The sequence below is a fragment of the Saimiri boliviensis genome, chromosome 7 (genome assembly GCF_048565385.1).
Source record: "Saimiri boliviensis isolate mSaiBol1 chromosome 7, mSaiBol1.pri, whole genome shotgun sequence".
Classification (NCBI taxonomy): Eukaryota; Metazoa; Chordata; class Mammalia; order Primates; family Cebidae; genus Saimiri; species Saimiri boliviensis.
Genome location: NC_133455.1, coordinates 65,737,574 through 65,757,316, shown reverse-complemented (window position 1 = coordinate 65,757,316; position 19,743 = coordinate 65,737,574). Strand labels below are relative to the sequence as shown.

The following is a 19,743-nucleotide window of genomic DNA, read 5'->3' as shown; positions in this document are numbered from 1 at the left end:
GGGTCTCACTCTGTCAACCGGGCTGGAGTGCAGTGGCACAATCATGGCTTACTGCAGCCTCAACTTCCTAGGCTTAAGCAATCCTCCTGCCTCAGCCTCCTGTGGAGCTGGGACCACAGGTAGCACCACCACACCTGGCTAATTTTTAAATTTTTTTGTAGGGATAAGGTCTCACTGTGTTGCCCAGGCTAGCCTCAAGTGATCATCCTATCTCAGCCTCCAAAACTGCTGGGATTAAAAGTATGCACCATTGTGCCCAGCCAGCCATGCTTAATATTAACCAAAATAAATTTCCACTACTTTATTTTTCAGTTTATTTTTTGCATGTTATTTTTCCTTACACAATGACATGTTACTTGGGCCCAATGTTCTAAAAAGATGAAACACTTCACGAATTTGCATGTCACAGGGGCCATGCTAATCTTTTCTATATTGTTCTAGTTTTAATACATGCACTGCCAAAGCGAGCATTCCATTACTTATTATTTAAATATTTTCTTCAAACTTGCGTTATCTTACAAATTTCCTGTTATGTTATTTTTTTCTGAAGTCCTGTTTTAAAGATTTATGTAGTGTTTGAGAAATCTAAAATATACATAAATATGCCAATCCAAGTTAATCCCAAATAAATTTCATACAAAAAAATCATTCACGAGGCCAGGAGAGGTGACTCACACCTGTAATCCCAGAATTTTAGAAGACTGAGGCAGGAGGATCGCTTGAGCCCAGGAGATTGAGACCAGCCTGGGCAACATAGCAAGACCCAGTCTCTAATTTTTTTTTTTTTTTTAAAGAAAAAACAATCATTCACTAAATTTTTAGATAAGGAGCATGTGCACATAATAATCCCAGTAATACAATGTTGCAGTATTAACTTTTTATTTAAAAAGACAGTGATTAGGCCAGGCGCAATGGCTCACGGTTGGTTTAAGTGATTTTTTAGGGTAATTTTGAAGGAGATTTTTGCCATACAGTAACTTTATAACCTAATCCCTATGATGCTACTGAATTAAGTCACTTTTTCTTATTTTTGGAGACAGGGTCTCACTCTGTCAACCAGGCTGGAGTGCAGTGGCACAATCATGACTCTTAACATTTTGGAAGGCTGAGAGAGGTGGATTATTTGAGGTCAGGAGTTTGACACCAACCTGGCCAACACGATAAAACTCCATCTCTAATGAAAATACAAAAATTAGCCAGGCATGGTGGCACATGTGTAATCCTAGCTACTCAAGAGTCTGAGAGGCAGGAGAATCACATGAACCTGGGAGGTGGAGGTTGCAGTGAGCCATGATCATGATACTGCATTCCAGCCTGGGTAACAGAGCAAGACTCTGTCTCAAAAATAATAGATAGATACACACACACACACACACACACACACACACACACACACAGATATTAGTGAGAATGTTATTTATTTATTTATTTTTAAGTCTCTCTCTGTCACCAGGATGGAGTGCAGTGGCGCGATCCTGGCTTACTGCAACCTGCGCCTCCCAGGTTCAAGGGATTCTCATGCTTCAAGCTCGAGTAGTTAGGATTAAAGGTGTACACCACCAAGCTGCCTAATTTTTTGTATTTTTAGTAGAGATGGGGTTTCACCATGTTGGCCACACTGTTCTTGAACTCCTGGCCTCAGGTGATCTGCCTGCCTTGGAAGCCTCCCAAAGTGCTGGGATTAACGGCATAAGCCACTGCATCCTACTAGGGATGTTACTTGTATACACTATACCAAAGCAGCCACGTTCAAAATGAAGCATCTCACAGTTGTAATGAATAGAATCTAAGAAGACAATAGAGGTTAGAAGAAGTTGAACCCCTCCAAAGAGGTAGATAGCTCCTACCAAAAGCATTAAAATTATTTTCATTCCATTTGACTGTACTGAACTTTAATATTTAAATTTGCATTCCAATGTAATTTAAAAAGTCAAACCAGGCAGGGTGTGGTAGCTCACACCTGTAATCCTAGCACTTTTGGAAGGTGGAGGCAGGAGGATCACTTGAGCTCAGGAGTTCAAGACCAGCCTGGGCGACACAGTGGAGACTTTCTCTCTATTTAGAAAAATAAAAAAAGTCAAATTAAATGGCTTCTTTCAAAATCTACAAAGATATATGGGGTAAATATGCCAAAGGGTAATCTCTTCTTTTGATATGTAATCTACATAACATAAATTACCCAACCTTACAACCCAGCCCTTTTTGGGAAAGACAGTGTTAAAGAACAAAATGGTTAAAGAAAGTGAAAAACACAAAATGAAAGAATTTACCACTGAGATATACTCGCTGAAGTATTTGGCTACTAAAAAACATGCTTTAAGAAGAAGAGGGCCAGGCATGGTGGCTCAAGCCTGTAATCCCAGCACTTTGGGAGGCCGAGGCGGGTGGATCACGAGGTCAAGAGATCGAGACCATCTTGGTCAACAAGGTGAAACCCCGTCTCTACTAAAAATACAAAAAATTAGCTGGGCATGGTGGTGCGTGCCTGTAATCCCAGCTACTCAGGAGGCTGAGGCAGGAGAATTGCCTGAACCCAGGAGGTGGAGGTTGCGGCTCACCGAGATCATGTCATTGCACTCCAGCCTGGGTAACAAGAGTGAAACTCCGTCTCAAAAAAAAAAAAAAAAAAAAAAGAGGCCGGGCGTGGTGCCTCAAGCCTGTAATCCCAACACTTTGGGAGGCTGAGGCGGACGGATCACGAGGTCAAGAGATTGAGACCATCCTGGTCAACATGATGAAACCCTGTCTCTACTAAAGATACAAAAAATTAGCTGGGCATGGTGGCACGTGCCTGTAATCCCAGCTACTCAGGAGGCTGAGGCAGGAGAATTGCCTGAACCCAGGAGGCGGAGGTTGCAGAAACTCCGTCTCAAAGAAAAAAAAAAAAGAAGAAGAAGAAGAAAACTGAGCCAGGCATGGTGGCTTATGCTTGTAATCCCAGAACTTTCGGAGACTGAGGTGGGCAGATCACATGACACCAGGAGTTCGAGGCCTGAGGTGGGCAGATCACGTGAGGCCTGGCCAACATGGTGAAACCCTGTCTCTACTAAAAATACAAAAATTAGCTGGGTGTGGTGGCACATGTCTGTAATCCAAGCTACTCAGGAGGCTGAGGCACAAGAATCGCTTGAACCTAGTAGGCAGAGGTTGCAGTGAGAGGAGATCGTCACACCACGCTCCAGCCTGGGCGACAGAGCAAGACCCTGTCTCCAAAAAAAGAAAAGAAAAGGAGGAGGAGGAGGAAAGTAAACTGAGAAGAACTGAGATATAAGAAGGAATAGTAAAGAAATAGATAAAAACTACTGTTAACTACATAAAACAGTAACTGAGGCCAGGCGCAGTGGCTCACACCTATAATCCCAGCATTTTGGGAGGCTGGGACAGGTGGATCATGAGCTCAGGAGTTCAAGACCAGCCTTTGCCAAGATGGTGAAACTCCATCTTTACTAAAAATACAAACATTAGCTGGGCATGGTGGCACGTGTCTGTAATCCCAGCTACTTGGGAGGCTGAGGCAAGAATTGCTTGTACCTGGAAGGCAGAGGTTGTGGTGAGCCGAAATCGCGCCATGGCACTCCAGCCTGGCGACAGAGCAAGGCTGTTTCAAAAAAACAAACAAACAAAAAAACCAAAACAGTAACTGACAGTTGAAGGTGTATGTAAAATAAAGGCAATACTAAAATGTAAGATAAGAAGTGGTATAGTAACTATTGTTAACTAAAACAGTAACTGAGGCCGTGGTGGCTCAGTTCTGTAATCCTAGCACTTTGGGAGGCCAAGGCAGGCAGGTCACCTGAGCTTGGAAGTTCGAGACCAGCCTGAACAGCATGGAGAAATCCTGCCTCTACTAAAAATACAAAAATTAGCTGGGTGTGGTGGCATATGCCTGTAGTCCCACCTACTTGGGAGGCTAAGGCAGGAGAATCCCCTCAACCCAGGAGGCAGAGGTTGCAATGAGCTGAGATCGCACCACTGAACTCCAGCCTCGGCAACAGAGCAAGACTCCATCTCAAAAAAAAAAAAAAAAAAAAAAAAGTTGTGGTGATCAACATCAAAGCATTCTAAAGTCCTTGTGTCCTTTAGGGGAATTAAGATGCCTAATAACTATGTTTAGATTTGTTTTTTAAAGCCTTAGGATAAAAAAAACACCATAGAGACAAATAGTTACTCATGAAAGATGAAACAATTTACAAGGAAGACAAGAATTCTTAATTGGAACATACCTAGTAACATAGCTTTAAAACTATATATAAAGCAAAACTTGACAGAATTACATCTAAAACTGACAAATCCATAGATCTGTCAGACAGAGAGAGAAGAAAGAGAACGGGGAGAAGAGGGGAGGAGAGGGGAGGGGAGGGGAAGAGAGGGGAGAGGAGGGACAAGCAACATAAAGCAGAGGCTTTAGAAATAAAGGGAACACTATCAATAACTTTGAAAACTTAAAACAATTTCCTAGAAAAATTAAGTTTACCAAAACTGGCTCAAGAAGATAGAGAAAACTGATAGGTCCTGGTAACAAAAGAGGCAAAGGGGCCGGGCGCGGTGGCTCAAGCCTGTAATCCCAGCACTTTGGGAGGCCGAGGCGGGTGGATCACCAGGTCAAGAGATCAAGACCGTCCTGGTCAATATGGTGAAACCCCATCTCTACTAAAAAAAAATACAAAAAAAAGTAGCTGGGCATGGTGGCACATGCCTGTAATCCGAACTACTCAGGAGGCTGAGGCAGGAGAATTGCCTGAACCCAGGAGGCGGAGGTTGCGGTGAGCCGAGATCGCGCCATTGCACTCCAGCCTGGGTAACAAGAGCGAAACTCCGTCTCAAAAAAAAAAAAAAAAAAAAAAAGAGGCAAAGGAAGACAGGGATGTTGAGGAGCACTTTTAAGCCTGAAACTTGCTGGGCTTATGAATGTGAGTTGTATTCACTCAGAAGAGAAAAGCAGAAGCACAGGAGCAGGTTGGATGTTGTAGTTGGTCTTCCGGGGAATGTATGCAGGGAGGGGTTAGTAATGGTGGTAGGGGTGGGGTGCAGAAGTCATAAATTTAAATTTTGGATATGTTGAAATGGTGGTGCCTTTAAGGTATGTAAGTGGAGATATTAAGTATGCAGTTGGATCTACGGATCAGGAGGTCGGAAGAGATCTGGGTTGAAGATACATATTTGTGAGTTATCTGAATTCAAACCATAATTAAAGTCACAGGGGTGGCTGAAATAATCTTGTTCTCAAAGTGTGGTCCCTGAACCACCAACCTCAACATTACCTGGGAAATTAACAAAAATGCAAATTCTCAGGCCTTACCCTGGACCAAATGAATCAGAAACCCTGAAACTGGGTCCCTGCAGTCTATGTATTAACAAGCCCTCCAGTGATTCTGAGGGCTTGCTACAATTTGAGAACTGCTGACAAGGAGTGAGAAGGCAAGAGGTCTTGGTCCTTAATTTGAGAGATCTAACATTTAACAGGCAAAAATGAGCCTGTAAGAAAGACTAAGAGCAGCAGGAACAGAAGGGTAAGAAAATAAGAAGAGTGGGTAGGGCATGGTGGCTCAAGCCTGTAATCCCAACACTTTGGGAGGCCAAGACAGCTAGATTGCTAAAGCCCAGTTCAATACCAGCCTCGGTAACATGGCAAAACCCTGTCTGTACGAAAAAATACAAAAATTAGCTGGGTGTGACAGCACACACCTGTAGTTCCAGCTACTTGGGAGGTTAAGGCAGGAGGATTGCTTGAGCATAGGAGGCAGAGGTTGCAGCCAGCCCAGATCACACCACTGCACTCCAGCCTGCGCAATAGAGCCAGATCATGTCTCAAAACAAAAGCAAGCAAGAAAGAAAAGAAGGTAAGAAGAGTGCTTCAGAACAAGTGTTTTGAGAGACAGCGTGCTGAATACTACTGAGATTTGATGGCAACAGCTCCAGAAGAAATTAAAATGGGCTGAGAAGTGAGCAGCTGAGAAAATAGTGTTAAGCATGAAGACAGTTCTTAGCAGTTTGATTAGAAAGGGGCAACACAGAGGGTGAAAATCAAAGTGGTTGACAAGTAAATGGAGGATTTTTTTTTTTAAAGGGCAGTAATGAGCATGATCAACAGCTGAGGGATGAATATGGCTGAAAGAGAGAGTGACTATACCAGAGAGTTGAGGACCCGACAGCAATGGCATACCAAGGGGGCAATGCAGCTGTCTGCCTCAGCAAGTGAGGTCTTTAGTACAGTGAATTGCTGCACACAGCGATACTTTGTAGTAAAAAGCACACCAATTTCTTGTCATTTTCATCATTGTTTCTTTTTTTTTTTTGAGACGGAGTTTCGCTCTTGTTACCCAGGCGGAGTGCAATGGCGCGATCTCGGCTCACCGCAACCTCCACCTCCTGGGCTCAGGCAATTCTCCTGCCTCAGCCTCCTAAGTAGCTGGGATTACAGGCACGCACCACCATGCCCAGCTAGTTTTTTGTATTTTTAGTAGAGACGGGGTTTCACCATGCTGACCAGGATGGTCTCGATCTCTTGACCTCGTGATCCACCTGCCTCGGCCTCCCAAAGTGCTGGGATTACAGGCTTGAGCCACCGCGCCCGGCTCATCATTGTTTCTTATATTTTTATTTATCTTTTGAGACAGAGTCTCGCTCTGTGGCCCAGGCTGGAGTACATTGGCATGATCTCGCCTCACTGCCACCTCTGCCTCCTGGGTTCAAGTGATTCTCCTGCCTCAGCCTCCTGAGTAGCTGGGATTACAGATATGCACCACCACACTCAGCTGTATTTTTAGTAGAGATGGGGTTTTGCTATGTTAGCCAGGCTGGTCATGAACTCCTGATCTCAGGTGATCCACCCTCCTCAGCCTCCCAAAGTGCTGGGATTATAGGTGTAAACCTCTGCGCCCAGCCCATCATTGCTTTTTTTTTTTTTTTTTTTTTTTTGAGATGGAGTTTCACTCTTGTTACCCAGGCTGGAGTGCAATGACGTGATCTTGGCTCACCACAACCTCTGCCTCCTGGGTTCAGACAATTCTCCTGCCTCAGCCTCCTGAGTAGCTGGGATTACAGGCACACGCCACCATGCCCAGCTAACTTTTTGTATTTTTAGTAGAAATGGGGTTTCACCATGTTGACCAGGATGGTCTCGATCTCTTGACCTCGTGATCCACCCGCCTCGGCCTCCCAAAGTGCTGGGATTACAGGCTTGAGCCACCGCGCCCGGCCTCATCATTGCTTTTTAAGTTCTCTACAGACACTGTGTACCTTACGACAGCACCCAAATGAACTGTTCCCGCTGCCCCATCCTTGGTGCCATAGGATAGTATAAGGTTTGGGGGAAAAGGAGGAGGGGTTGGGATCCAAAGCGTAGGTAAAAGGACTGTCTTTTGGCAGGAGGGACAGATTTTTTTTTGAAGGAAGGGACAGATTTTTTTTTTCTTTTTAACTAGAAGGAAGTAAGTAATCATGGAAGGGCACAGATGTGGGAAGTGTGGCATCAGGAAGTTGAGGGGGTTGTCATCGCATGCCTTCTATTTCCCCTGTGAGGTCACCTGCAAGGCCATCCTTACTTGGGGAGGGATATGCCACAGTCTCTTGGCCTACTGCAATTAAACAGCTGATTCACCAAATCCATACTCACTAAGCAAATGATTTGGTTCCCCTTATGAGGCTTGCCCATGGGGCAAGAATGTGCTGACCATACAGATTTCTCATACTAGCTAGGTACAGTGGCTCACATCTATAACCCCAATGCTTTGGGAGGCTGAGGTGCAAGTACTGCTTGAACTCAGGAGTTCAAGACCAGCCTGGGCAATAAAGTGAGACCCCCATCTCCACAAAAAAATAATTAGCTTGGTGTGGTGGCACACATCTTTAGTCCCAGCTACTCAGGAAGCTGAGGCAGAAGGATCACTTGAACCCATGATCACACTATTGCACTCCAGCCTGGGTGACAGAGCAAGACTTTATCTTAAAAAAAAAAAAAAAAAAAAAAAAAATTCTCATAGTAAATTCGTAAATTGACTTTTTTAACCTGAATCGGTTTCTGTGTAGCCTGACCATGGATAACAAATTGTGGTCCTTTTTATAGTTATATCTCTTGTTGGGTTATTGTTTTTACACAAAGTGACTCGAGTAAATCTCTGGGCCTTCAGAGGCATGGGTGAGATCCACAATAAGCAACAAATCAGGGTAACCTCCCCAAACCCTAGGTCATACCTTCCTCAGCAAAGGCTGGCTTTTCATTAGCTGTTGCTGGCCGAATTTCCACCTCTTCTCTCTCAATTCATTTATTTATTTATGCACCTATTCACTGAGATATCTTAAATCAGCATTCACTGTATTGATCTACTAGTTTCTCTATGAAGCTATTTCCAAGAACAATACAGGAAGGAAAACAAGCACATCAGTGAAATATATTGGTATAACATTATAATTATTTATTCCATTGTTCATTCAACAAATATTTACAGATCAAAAACCCTGTGCGAAGCTTACTATGAGAACTGTGGGAGATACAGAGTCCTCATGATATTTATAATCCAGTAAAAAATAAATAAATAAATAAATAAAGCCATCAGTTCCACAAATAACAGACTTGCAGAAACACACTTTGGTTTAAGGGGGGAGAAAATCAGAAATAAAGACAAAACACCCTATAGTAAAAGTGATTAAAGCAGAAGTAGTCTAACAAAGGAAATCCTGCAATCGAGTAACTTTAAAAATATGATGATTATTTACAGTCAGCCTTGCTTAGAGGCAAAGGTTATGGCAATCTCTTTGGAATTAAACATGAAATTAACTCAGAACTTTCTGATCTATAAACAACATGCTAGTCTCTCTATAGAAGCAGTTAAGTCTGGCTTAGAATTAATCTACAAGTTCATTTAGGGTTTTTGCCCCCCAGTCCTCAAGTATTGCCATTCAATACTAGATCTGTCCTTCCTTCCTCCCTCTTGCTCTTCTTCATTAAGGTTTGTGCACCATCATACATATGATGTGATTCTTCCATGGTTTGGTATTTTCTGCCATGGAATCATCTCAGTTATGCACAGTCTTTCACACACTACCACCCAAGTTCTGTGTAAATTAATCGATGACCTTAGGTATTTTTTTTAAGTGCCTAGCACCTAGCAGATGCTCAATTCATTTCCTCCTTTCTTTCCTTCTGCTTTTTTTTCTCTCCTCTGGTGAGGAAGGGAGGGAAAAACAGGAACAAACAAAAGATAGAGCTCTTGTAAGAGAGCATCTCTTTGGTGTAAAAATACAGAGAAAGTTGAAACCATTTTTTATTGCCTACCTTGTGTCTGCGGGTTGTAAGGAGACAGGAGTTTGGATCTTTTCTTTTCATAGCCCTTCTGGGTGATGTCCCCTAAAATAGGAAGAAACAGAAACAGGTTATGCATTATTCTTACTCTGTTGTTTACCACTGTAAAAATAAAATTAATTACAGTGTTATAGAACTACCGCATATAGAGGCAGGGGTTAGGGTGGGGAGATGTATGGCTCTTTGCCAAGGATTTTGTTATGTATGATTTCCCACAGGCTTGGAGCTGACTTCCTGTAGAATATTGCAGAGCTTGTCCCCAAACCAATCTTGCATAGCAGTTTGTTGTATACCATGACAGAGACCTCCAAGTTCTAGGCCTCCCTAGCTTCCTTGGTATTTAAGATATCCCAAAATGGAATGCTGCAAAGCTGATAAGGATTTCTCTCTGGAGTTTCAGTTTATCAAATGAGTACAACTGGTTTTTGAGGTATTCACTTATACTGCTATACAGAAACACATAAAGTTAAGAGAAAACAAAGTTCACACTCTGGATGGGATAATTAAAAGGTCTTTCTGTACCCTAACACCTGTGCTAGAACCTGAAACTGGAATTCCCGCATCCTCTCCCCTTGGTTCACTGCTTTGTCTTATTCACGTAGCTCTCTTTTCCACAAGGTTAAATTTAAAAGTATCTATGATGCATACACAAATTAGTACTTATACAAGAAATGCAGTAAGGATAAACTGATAAAAACAGGAGAAAATCTGTAGTTGAAGTGGCAAGAAATACACCAGCTACTAAGAAAAGGGGAACAGATAGATGGGTAGAGAGTAGGGTTAAAAGGAACAGGAAATGCCAGGCACGAAGGCTCTCGCCTGTAATCCCACCACTTTGGGAAGCTGAGGTGGGCAGATCATGAGGTCAGGAGATCAAGACCATCCTGGCTAACAGTGAAACCCCATCTCTACTTTAAAAAAAAAAAAAAAAGCCGGGCGTGGTGACAAGTGCATGTAGTCCCAGCTACTCGGGAGGCTGAGGCAGGAGAATCACTTGAATTCAGGAGGCGGAGGCTGCAGTGAGCCGAGATCACGCCACTGCACTCCAGCCTGGGTGACACAATGAGACTCCATTGCAAAAAAAAAAAAAAGAACAGGAACTGCAGAGGAACAAGAGGACATTCAAGGGAGAATGAGTGATTTAAAGCTAAGAGATGAAAGATATGTGGTGAGGTGAATGACGACAGCACTGCTTTCTGGAAAAACAAACAAACAAACAAACTTTTAAAATAAGAGGTAACTTATTTACCATGAAGCCTTACATAGAACCTAATCTATAAAACAGGAAAAAGGTCAAATGTAGTATAAAAAGTACTTTAAACATTCAAAAGTTTAATATTCACTTATTATATCATCAGTTGATGGGGGGAAAGCATATTTAATGTATACAATTTGCAATCAAGGGTGATAAATGTCAGGTGCTGTTGCCCTCAGCCTCCACGCTGCAGTGGATGGTGGAGAGGAAGCAGGGATAACTAAAAAGGGCTAGAGGAGAGGACTAACACTTTGCACTGTAGCAAGTTCACGCTTGCTGGGAGGATGAGTTGTCAGGAACCAAGACAAAAAGCCAGAAGGAGTAGATGTTGCTCCACTGTTACTATAGACATCAGGGCAATAGCAAGTAGTAGCCTGAATTCAAGATAGTGGTAGAAGAGATGAATGAAGTGAATGAATTAAGAGGAAGACCATAGGATTTACTGACGGGTTTAAAGTAGGGGCCAGGCGCTGTGGCTCATGCCTGTAATCCCAGCACTATGATAGGTTAAGGTAGGAGATCATGAGGTTGGGAGTTTAAGACCAACCTGGCCAACACAGTGAAACACCATCTCTACTAAAAATACAAAAAATTAGCTGAGCGTGGCGGCGCACGCCTGTAATCAGTAGGCTAAGGCAGGAGAATCGCTTGAACCCAGGAGGCAAGGAGGTTAAAGTGAGCCGAGCTCGTGCTACATCCTGGGCGACAGAGGAAGACTTTGTTAGAGGGGCAAGGAGAAAAAGTAAGGCAGAGGTGGTTTCTCACTTGAGGTGTGTGTTTGGTGAGCTTGAAGAAGAGAGTTAAGCTTAGGACAGGCCTGTGGGACACACAAGAAGAGATGGCTAATCAACAGCTGGTTTTATGGATCCAGAACTCAGGAAAGAGATTTGGAATCATTGGAATATAGTTGAAAAGTAAAATGATATAATCTTCTTAATCTGCAACTTTCTTTTTCTTTTTTTTTTCTTTTCTTTTCTTTTCTTAAGATGGAGTTTCAATCTTGTTGCCCAGCTGGAGTGCAATGGCAAGATCTCAGCTCACTGCAATCTCTGCCTCCCAAATTCAAAGGATTCTCCTGCCCCAGCCTCCCAAGTAGCTGGGACTACAGGCATGTGCCACCACACCCAGGTAATTTTGTATTTTTAGTAGAGACAGGGTTTCTTCATGTTGGTCAGGTTGGTCTCGAACTCCCAACCTCAGGTGATCCACCCGCCTCGGCCTCCCGAAGTGCTGGGATTACAGGTGTGAGCCACCACACCCAGCCGTAATTTGCAGGTTTCTATCAAAATTGATTTAGCAGCTATACTTCTAAGAATTTGTTCAATGATAATATTCACACAGGTACACAAAAATCAATCAGAATATCCTGTACTCTATTGTTTACAGTAAAAAAAAAAAAAATTCTGACAGCAATCTAAATGCTTGTATTATATTTGTCTGTATTACTAGCTTTCAACTAGGAGAGTTTTATTCCCCAGGAGACATGTGACAATGTTGGGAAACATTTTTGTCACCATGGAAGAAGAGGTGCTTCTGGCACCTAGGGGATAGAGGTCAGGTATGCTGCTAACATCCTGCAATGTCCCACAACAAAGATTTATCCAGCCTAAAATGCCAGTAGTGCTGAGGATGGAAAACCCTGATCTAAACAATAATGTGCAAGTAATCCGAATATATTGCCACAGGAGATGTCTGTAATACATTATGTGTAAAAGTCAAGCTGCAGAACAGTAGGTATACATAATTTGATTATGTAAAAAATAAAAATAAAAAAAGTAATAGATATGTTTGCATATATTCAGAAAATAATCTGGAAAGCCATATACTAAACTGTTTATCCTCGGGAGATTTTCACGGGGTGTGTGTTGGGGGGGTGGGGGTGTATACACATATATTATGGAGGCAGGGTCTCCCTCTACCACCTAGGCCAGAGGGAATACAGTGGTATGATCATAGCCCACTGCAACCTCAAACTCCTGGGCTCAAGTGATCTTCCCACCTCAACCTCCCAAGAGGCTGACATTATAGGAACATGCCATCATGCCTGGCTAGTTTTTAAATTTTTCCTCAAGACAGAATCTCACTTTGTTGCCCAGGCTGGCCTTGGGCTCAAGCAATCCCCTAGCCTCCCAAAGTGCTAGAATTATAGGTGTGAGCCACACCTGGACTGTTTTATATACTTTAGCAGAGTTTGATTTTTAAAAAATAAGCCTAATTCACATAAACTCAAAAGTACACATTTTTTCTGGCCATCAAGACCTGAATGCACATAAAGTTAAACACAAAAAAAGAAAGAAAAATTTTTTTTAAAGTACACATTTTTCTCTCTAATAATGAATGGTCCATAGTTGTATATTTGCTAACAAGATGGTTTACATAGTATATTCAATTTTAAAGATAAAATTTTTGATAGGCCATTGGATGGGGTAAAAATAATAATAATAATGTGTTTGTAAAATTTTTTTTTCTATGTATGCACTGGAAAAATGTGGATGTTTACACACCAAAATATTAACAGTGGTTAGCTATGGCTTGCAAGATTATGAAGTGGTATTAGTTTCTTTTCCTTCTTTCCTTTTTGCTCTAATTTTTCTACAATGAACATTATTTCAAGAAACAATAAATATTTTAAAACTTCAATCATGACTACTTACTACACTATAAAAATTTAAGCACAATGGTTCATCTGTTTCCCTAGTGAAATACAGAAACTTTCCGTGAATTTTTGTTTAAAAAAGTTAATTCAACCTTTTCAAATTAGCCAACTCAAGACTTTAGGAAATTTCAAACAATACACACAGCTAACAGGGGTACAGGAGCGTACCAAGGAAACCGTCATTAGTAACAGGAAACCATGTCTTCTATTGTAAAAGAAATACCAGAGCATTCTCCCGTCCCATTCCCCACTCACAAAATTCTCTACCTCCACCCCCATCCTGGCACAAAGGACACTTCTGATGGCTCAGAACACATCTGGCAAAGTGACAAAGTGAAAGGCCTTTAAAAAGCTTTCTTCAGTGCTTAAGTCTCGGTCAGGCACTGTCAGTAAATGATCGTGGGACAATCTGTTAGATTTGGCATCCTGGACATTAATCAACTACTAACCTCCTCAGGTTTTGAAAGAGGTCAATCAAGAGAGTCTAGTTCAGCCATGCCAATTAGCTCCATCAGATCCACAAATGAGCAAAGAAATTAAGGAGACCTGGAAGAAGCTGAGCTGCAGTGAGAATGTGAGGACTACAATGCTAGGCCTACAGCAACTTTAAAATGCCCTCCCCCTTTTCTGACAACAAGACCCTGCTCAAAAGTCACCCCTCTGTGAGGGCTTCCACTACTTCCTCCTAGTGCTCCTACAAATCTGCAAACATGTATGTGACAGCACTTAGCACACCACTGGTATTTTAATTATGTGTTTACACCCCATGTCTCCCTACTAGACTGTGCACTTGAGGGCAGGGATTGTGTCTTGTTCATCACTGTAGCCCGCCCACAGCCTGGCACAATAGACGCTTGTTGAATGACTGACTGAATGAATTAATAAAATGGAGGCAGTGAGAGAACAATAAATCAAAGAGACATGTGTACTTGGGTGGAAAACTAGAAATGGAAGAAAAGTTCTTTAGCAAGAAGTGAAAGGGCCAGGGAGAGGAATTTAGTGGACCAGAAGTTTACTGAAACTTGACAGCTAGGCCTTAAACGTGGACGCAAAAGCAATGCTTGGACTGCCTGACGAGAAGAATAGTACATAAATCACAAGGCACTAAAAGCTAGAGAACTCCAAGCCAGATACAGATACATTCCTTAGCTAGAGGGCAAGACCAGACAGAAGGAATTCAGTGAGAATCTGTTATTTCACATTTCTGTGGTTGCCACCTATAGCACGTGCTCTTAAATCATCCTCACCACCTGTACTTACACAGATTTTGCTGCGCTAAAGCAATGCTTTTCAACCCTGTCCAATTTTTAAGAGTCTCCCAAGGAACTTGCAAAAATACAAATTCCCAGACCCCTCCCACAGAGACTCTAATGCACTAAGTCTGGATTAAGATCCAGAAATCTCTACTTCTCGCAAGCATTTTCCAACAAGTCCCAAAGCCAGGCAAGTCTGGAAATTGCTACAGTGAGGAATCCTGTGTGGGGTATGCTGGATGGTTCTGTGGAGTCAAGGTGAGGAGGGAACCGATTGCGAGAAGGGGGAAGAACGATGGCTGCCTATCCAGCCTCAAGGGATAGCACAGAACCTCTGGGGCTCAGACACGGGGTCACACCACAGGCTTTCTTACTCAGAACAGACTTTTTGCCATCTGGCATATAGAACAAGAAGGAGAATCATAATTCCTGTATATAATTTGCATTAAAATGGCATATGTCTAAGGTAAACCAGTTCTTCAAGTGTTTGTTTGTTTGTTTGTTTGTTTGTTTGTTTTGAGACAGAGTCTCGCTTTGTCGGCAGGCTGCAGTGCAGTGGCATGATCTCAGCTCACTGCAACCTCCGCCTCCCGGATTCAAGTGATTCTCCTGCCTCAGCCTCCCAAGTAGCTGAGACTATAGGTGTCTGCCACCATGCCAAGCTAATTTTTGTATTTCTAGTAGAGATGCGGTTTCACCATGTTGGCCAGGATGGTCTTAATCTCTTGACCTCATGATCTGCCCATGTCAGCCTCCCAAAGTGCTGGGATTACAGACGTGATTACACTGTGCCCAGCATTCAAGTTTTTTTTTTTTTCTTTTTGAGAAATGAACATATACAGGGAAGATTAGCCTTCCCCTTTCTTTTCTTTTTTTTTTTTTTTTTGAGACGGAGTTTCGCTCTTGTTACCCAGGCTGGAGTGCAATGGCGCGATCTCGGCTCACCGCAACCTCCGCCTCCTGGGCTCAGGCAATTCTCCTGCCTCAGCCTCCTAAGTAGCTGGGATTACAGGCACGCACCACCATGCCCAGCTAACTTTTTTTGTATTTTTTTTTAGTAGAGACGGGGTTTCACCTTGTTGACCAGGACGGTCTCGATCTCTCGACCTCGTGATCCACCCGCCTCGGCCTCCCAAAGTGCTGGGATTACAGGCTTGAGCCACCGCGCCCGGCCCTAGCCTTCCCCTTTCACGAGAGGTAACGTCTTTCATCTAGGTGCCTGCAGCGCTTTGCAGGAGTGGAGGCACAGCGCGTTGTATGAAGACACTGACCTAAACCAACAAAAGACTGGTTGTGGTGAGTCTGGGACCCACAAGCTGTGAGATGGTCCAGCCACATCAGAATTACCAGTCTTCAACAGCCAGCAGCAGACATATAGAAAGACACATGTGTGACATAAAGAACATATGTTCCCAACTTCTCACCATCTGGGATCAATGGAAACACCTTGGCACAAGTGGCCCACCAATCATCTTCAAGTTGATTGAGAGAGGACTGTGAGGAGGTGTGTGTAAGCCTACTTGCCACCCAAGCCTCCTAAAAGCCACAAGGTGGTAGGGCGAACAGTCACATAAGTAGTGAGCAGTTAGGTATGATTTATACCAGTGAGGTGAGTGACACCGTGCTGTGGTGAAGAGGTCAAGAGTATGAGCTAGACAGAACCACATCTGAGGTAAAAGGACTCTAGCCAAGTTTTATTTCTTGATAAATCTGTTTCTTTTTCTGAGACAGGGTCTCAATCTGTCACCCAGGCTATAGTGCAACAACACAACCATGGCTCACTGCAGTCTCAACCCCATGTGGGCTCAACCAACCCTCCTGCCTTAGCCTCCTGAGTAGCGGGAACTAGATGGGCGTGCCATCATGCCCAGCTAATTTTTTAAAAAGTTTTTTGTAGAGACATGGGTCTCACTATTGCCCAGACCAGTCTCAAACTCCTGGGCTCAAGCAATCCTCCTGCCTTGGCCTCCCAAAGTGCTGGGATTACAGTTGCAAGCCAATGCGCCCAGCAGAGCCTCAGTTTCTACATCTGTGAAATGGGGAACAATATCTCCCTTGCAAAGTTTTCACTGTGATTTAAAATAGGGTCTGGGCTATAGAAAATAACATCAACAAACATTGACTAAAAGCCTACCCTACTGCCCAAGGGTGGTAGGGGTAGACAATTATGTCACAGAGAAGAGGCAGAGGCAAACAAACATGGCAAACACTCCATAATTAAGTGCCATGGGAGACATGAACATAGATGCAGCACGGAACCTAGAAGGAAGCATCTCGATCTTGGCCTAAGTAGGGAAAGAAATGCTTTACAGAGCAGATGACATTTGGTTTGGGTCTGGCTTTTCATTCTCTTATCAGAAAGGTGATATAACTTCCTAATGATACAGTCACTCAGTGGTTAGCTAGTTTTACTCTGCGGCTGACTGGCTCTGTACAGGCATGGCCATATTTGGTAGTTGTTCAGGATTCCTATCTCCCAGAGAAATGGGGCAATGCTAAGTAACCTTGTACAGTACTTATGACCTTGTACAGTACATTGAGCAATTGGGGCTAAATAAACACAACATCTGGAAAATTCTGGAGGGTCATCAAGTCTTATGTATAACTTGTTCTGTGGGGAACAATCTTAATGGACAGAGAGCAAGGATTACAGCTGCAGCCATAAATTTCCTGCCCCAGTGGAAATAAAAGAGCATGTGCCAAGCAACCCTGCCTTAGTCACAGCTATGTAGTCAGAGGTGATGGGGGAGGGGGAGGATTTTGAGAGTGCAGGAAAGGCATTTTTGAGCACTGATTGGATGATATGCAGATCTTTAAGCAAAGGCAAACAAAATAGCATCTTTGCTTTCAAGGAGTTCCCAGTCTAAACAAATATTACAATAAAAGTGCAAGTGCTACACTTGAGATTATTTGCAAAGTCCCATGGGAACAAGGAGACAATGATAATGAAAATTATAATACTTAATAAGAACATATAAGTAAAATGACACTTATCAAGGGCTTACTATGGCTCAGTCTTTGTTCCAAGAGCCTCATAATAGCCCTATCAGGTGATATTATCATCATTATTCTCATTTTATAGGTGAAGATAGTAAGGCACAGAAGTTTAAGCCATTTGCCTACAGTCACACCTAGTAAGTGCTGTGATCAGGATTTGAATCCAGGCAGAAATGGCTCCAGAGCCCCTGCTCTTAAACACTATCGTATATTCATTTTTAGAGAAAAGCTCCAAATTCTACTTCAGAAAGACTGAGAAGACATCACAAAAGTTGTTCTTGGGTTAGGTCTTGAAGGATGACTGTCAGAAGAGATAGACACTGAGGGTGAAGGCATAGTTTATAAAACCCAGAGTTTGGAAGAGAGTAGCATGCTTGTAACAGTAGATATAGAAACTGTAATTTCAATCGCTGATGAACAGAGATGGCCCTATTGCTGCTCCTGCAGCCTAGCCAGAGGGAGGAGTTGGCTGTTTGTGCCTCACCACAAAATCTTCAGACACTTGACGTTGAGGGTTGATAGTCACCTTACGGGCCCATCAATTTACTTCGCTCTTCAAAAATGACACTATATAATACTACCACCAATCTAACGTTCCAAAACTTTCTTTTTAATTTTTAAGTTTTTTATTCTTTAACTTTTCAAAGCATTCTGACGTCAATTCATTTAATTTGGCTAAAAACCTTTTTCAATAAACAGAAAAGGCATTACCCTCATGAAAACAAGAAACTGAGATGTGAAAAGATAAATGTCTTGCCTAAGCTAGACTAGAATCTCTGGCCTTTTCTTACTGCTCTTTGTCCACTGTTATTTGCAGGTGCCCCCTAAATCAGATGCAATCTAAAAACATAAAACCTACCGTTCATAAATGAATAACATGAGCAATTACTATGAATCACTTCAAAATATAGTTGACTTTCCAAAATATATAAACAATTATTCTACTCCTCAACAGGACCCTGGCTGAACTGTCTCTTTTAATCTCTTTCATCTTTTATTTTATTTTATTTTATTTTTTGAGAAGGAGTCTCTCTCTGTTCCCCAGGCTGGAGTGCAGTGGTATGATCTCTGCTCACTGCAACCTCCACCTCCCGGGTTCAAGTGATTCTCCTGCCTCAGCCTCCTGAGCAGCTGGGACTACAGGCAAATGCCGCCACTCCCAGCTAATTTTTGTATTTTCAGTAAAGACAGGGTTTCACCATGTTGGCCAGGCTAGTCTCGAACTCCTGACCTCAAGTGATCCACCTGCCTTGGCCTCCCAAAGTGCTGGGATTACAGTCATGAGCCACTGCGCCCGACCCCTTTCATCTTTTAAATGAGACAGCCAACTGTGGAAACTGTGTCCAATTGCTATTTCAAAAGTAGTAAAAAAACAAAAACAAACATTATACATCATTACTAAATATTCATCTACATAGAATATGGCCTTTCTGTTTTGTTAAGGAGTAATTAGGAGGGGAAGAAACAAGAGACTAAAGTAAGAGTTCTAAAGAGTCAACATCTTCAAATCTATACCTGTATCTAATCATCCTATTTTATCCTTTACAGGTAAATTTTAGACCAGGAAGGTGGTTCGTGCTGGCTATGGCTAGAGATGGGGAGTAGGACTAGGATTATTACTACTCATACATGAGGGAGGTAAGTAGATTGATAAAGAGAAAGAGATAAAAATATAGCTGAGAATGTGAATGAGGTCAATCTGAAAGCAAAGCTTTAAGGCAGAGGATGTGACTACTATCCAGGAGATGCTGGCTAGAAGAAAAATATTTCATTATTATATTTTATCATGTTCTCCTCACAATAATTCTATACAATGCATTATATATAGCAGCCACTCATCTTCAAATATCCTCCCTCCAGAGGTGATCTAGAAAGGCTCACAAACATACAAAATGAAGCTCATAGTCATACAAAACAAGGACCTGAACCCTTAAACCAGCTCTGGGCCTCTGTCTTCCCCTGTTTTTCTTGCTGAATCTTATTGAAAGTGTCCAACAGGACTCCAAAGAATTAACTTTGAATTATTTAAAAAACTCTCTGCAGTTTCATTCTACGCAGAGGTAGAATTAATCTTATAATGAAAAGAGTAAAAAGATACAACATTTTCATAGTTTAGCCAGAAATAAAGCTGTGTTAAACTACTTCAATCTGATTTCTAAAAAAAAAAAAAAAAAAAAAAAAACTACTTCAATCTGTGGAAAGAAGATGAGAATTTATATTTTATCTAGTGTTTTTTGTTTTTTTGTTTTTTTGAATAAAATCCATGGTTCTAAAAGTCTTC

The 19,743-nt window shown here is 42.3% G+C and overlaps 1 protein-coding gene and 1 pseudogene across 3 annotated transcripts in view; both read right to left on the bottom strand.

The window, feature by feature from the left end:
* DIP2B (disco interacting protein 2 homolog B) overlaps positions 1 to 19,743 on the bottom strand; it is a 284,011-nt gene that overhangs the window by 130,956 nt on the left and 133,312 nt on the right. For all 3 annotated transcript variants that reach the window (XM_039472182.2, XM_039472183.2, XM_074402637.1), the window contains exon 2: positions 9,275 to 9,346. In XM_039472182.2, the coding sequence (XP_039328116.2) occupies positions 9,275 to 9,346 (72 nt within the window). The remainder of the gene's footprint in view (positions 1 to 9,274; positions 9,347 to 19,743) is intronic.
* On the bottom strand, positions 373 to 469 carry LOC120365154 (U6 spliceosomal RNA; annotated as a pseudogene).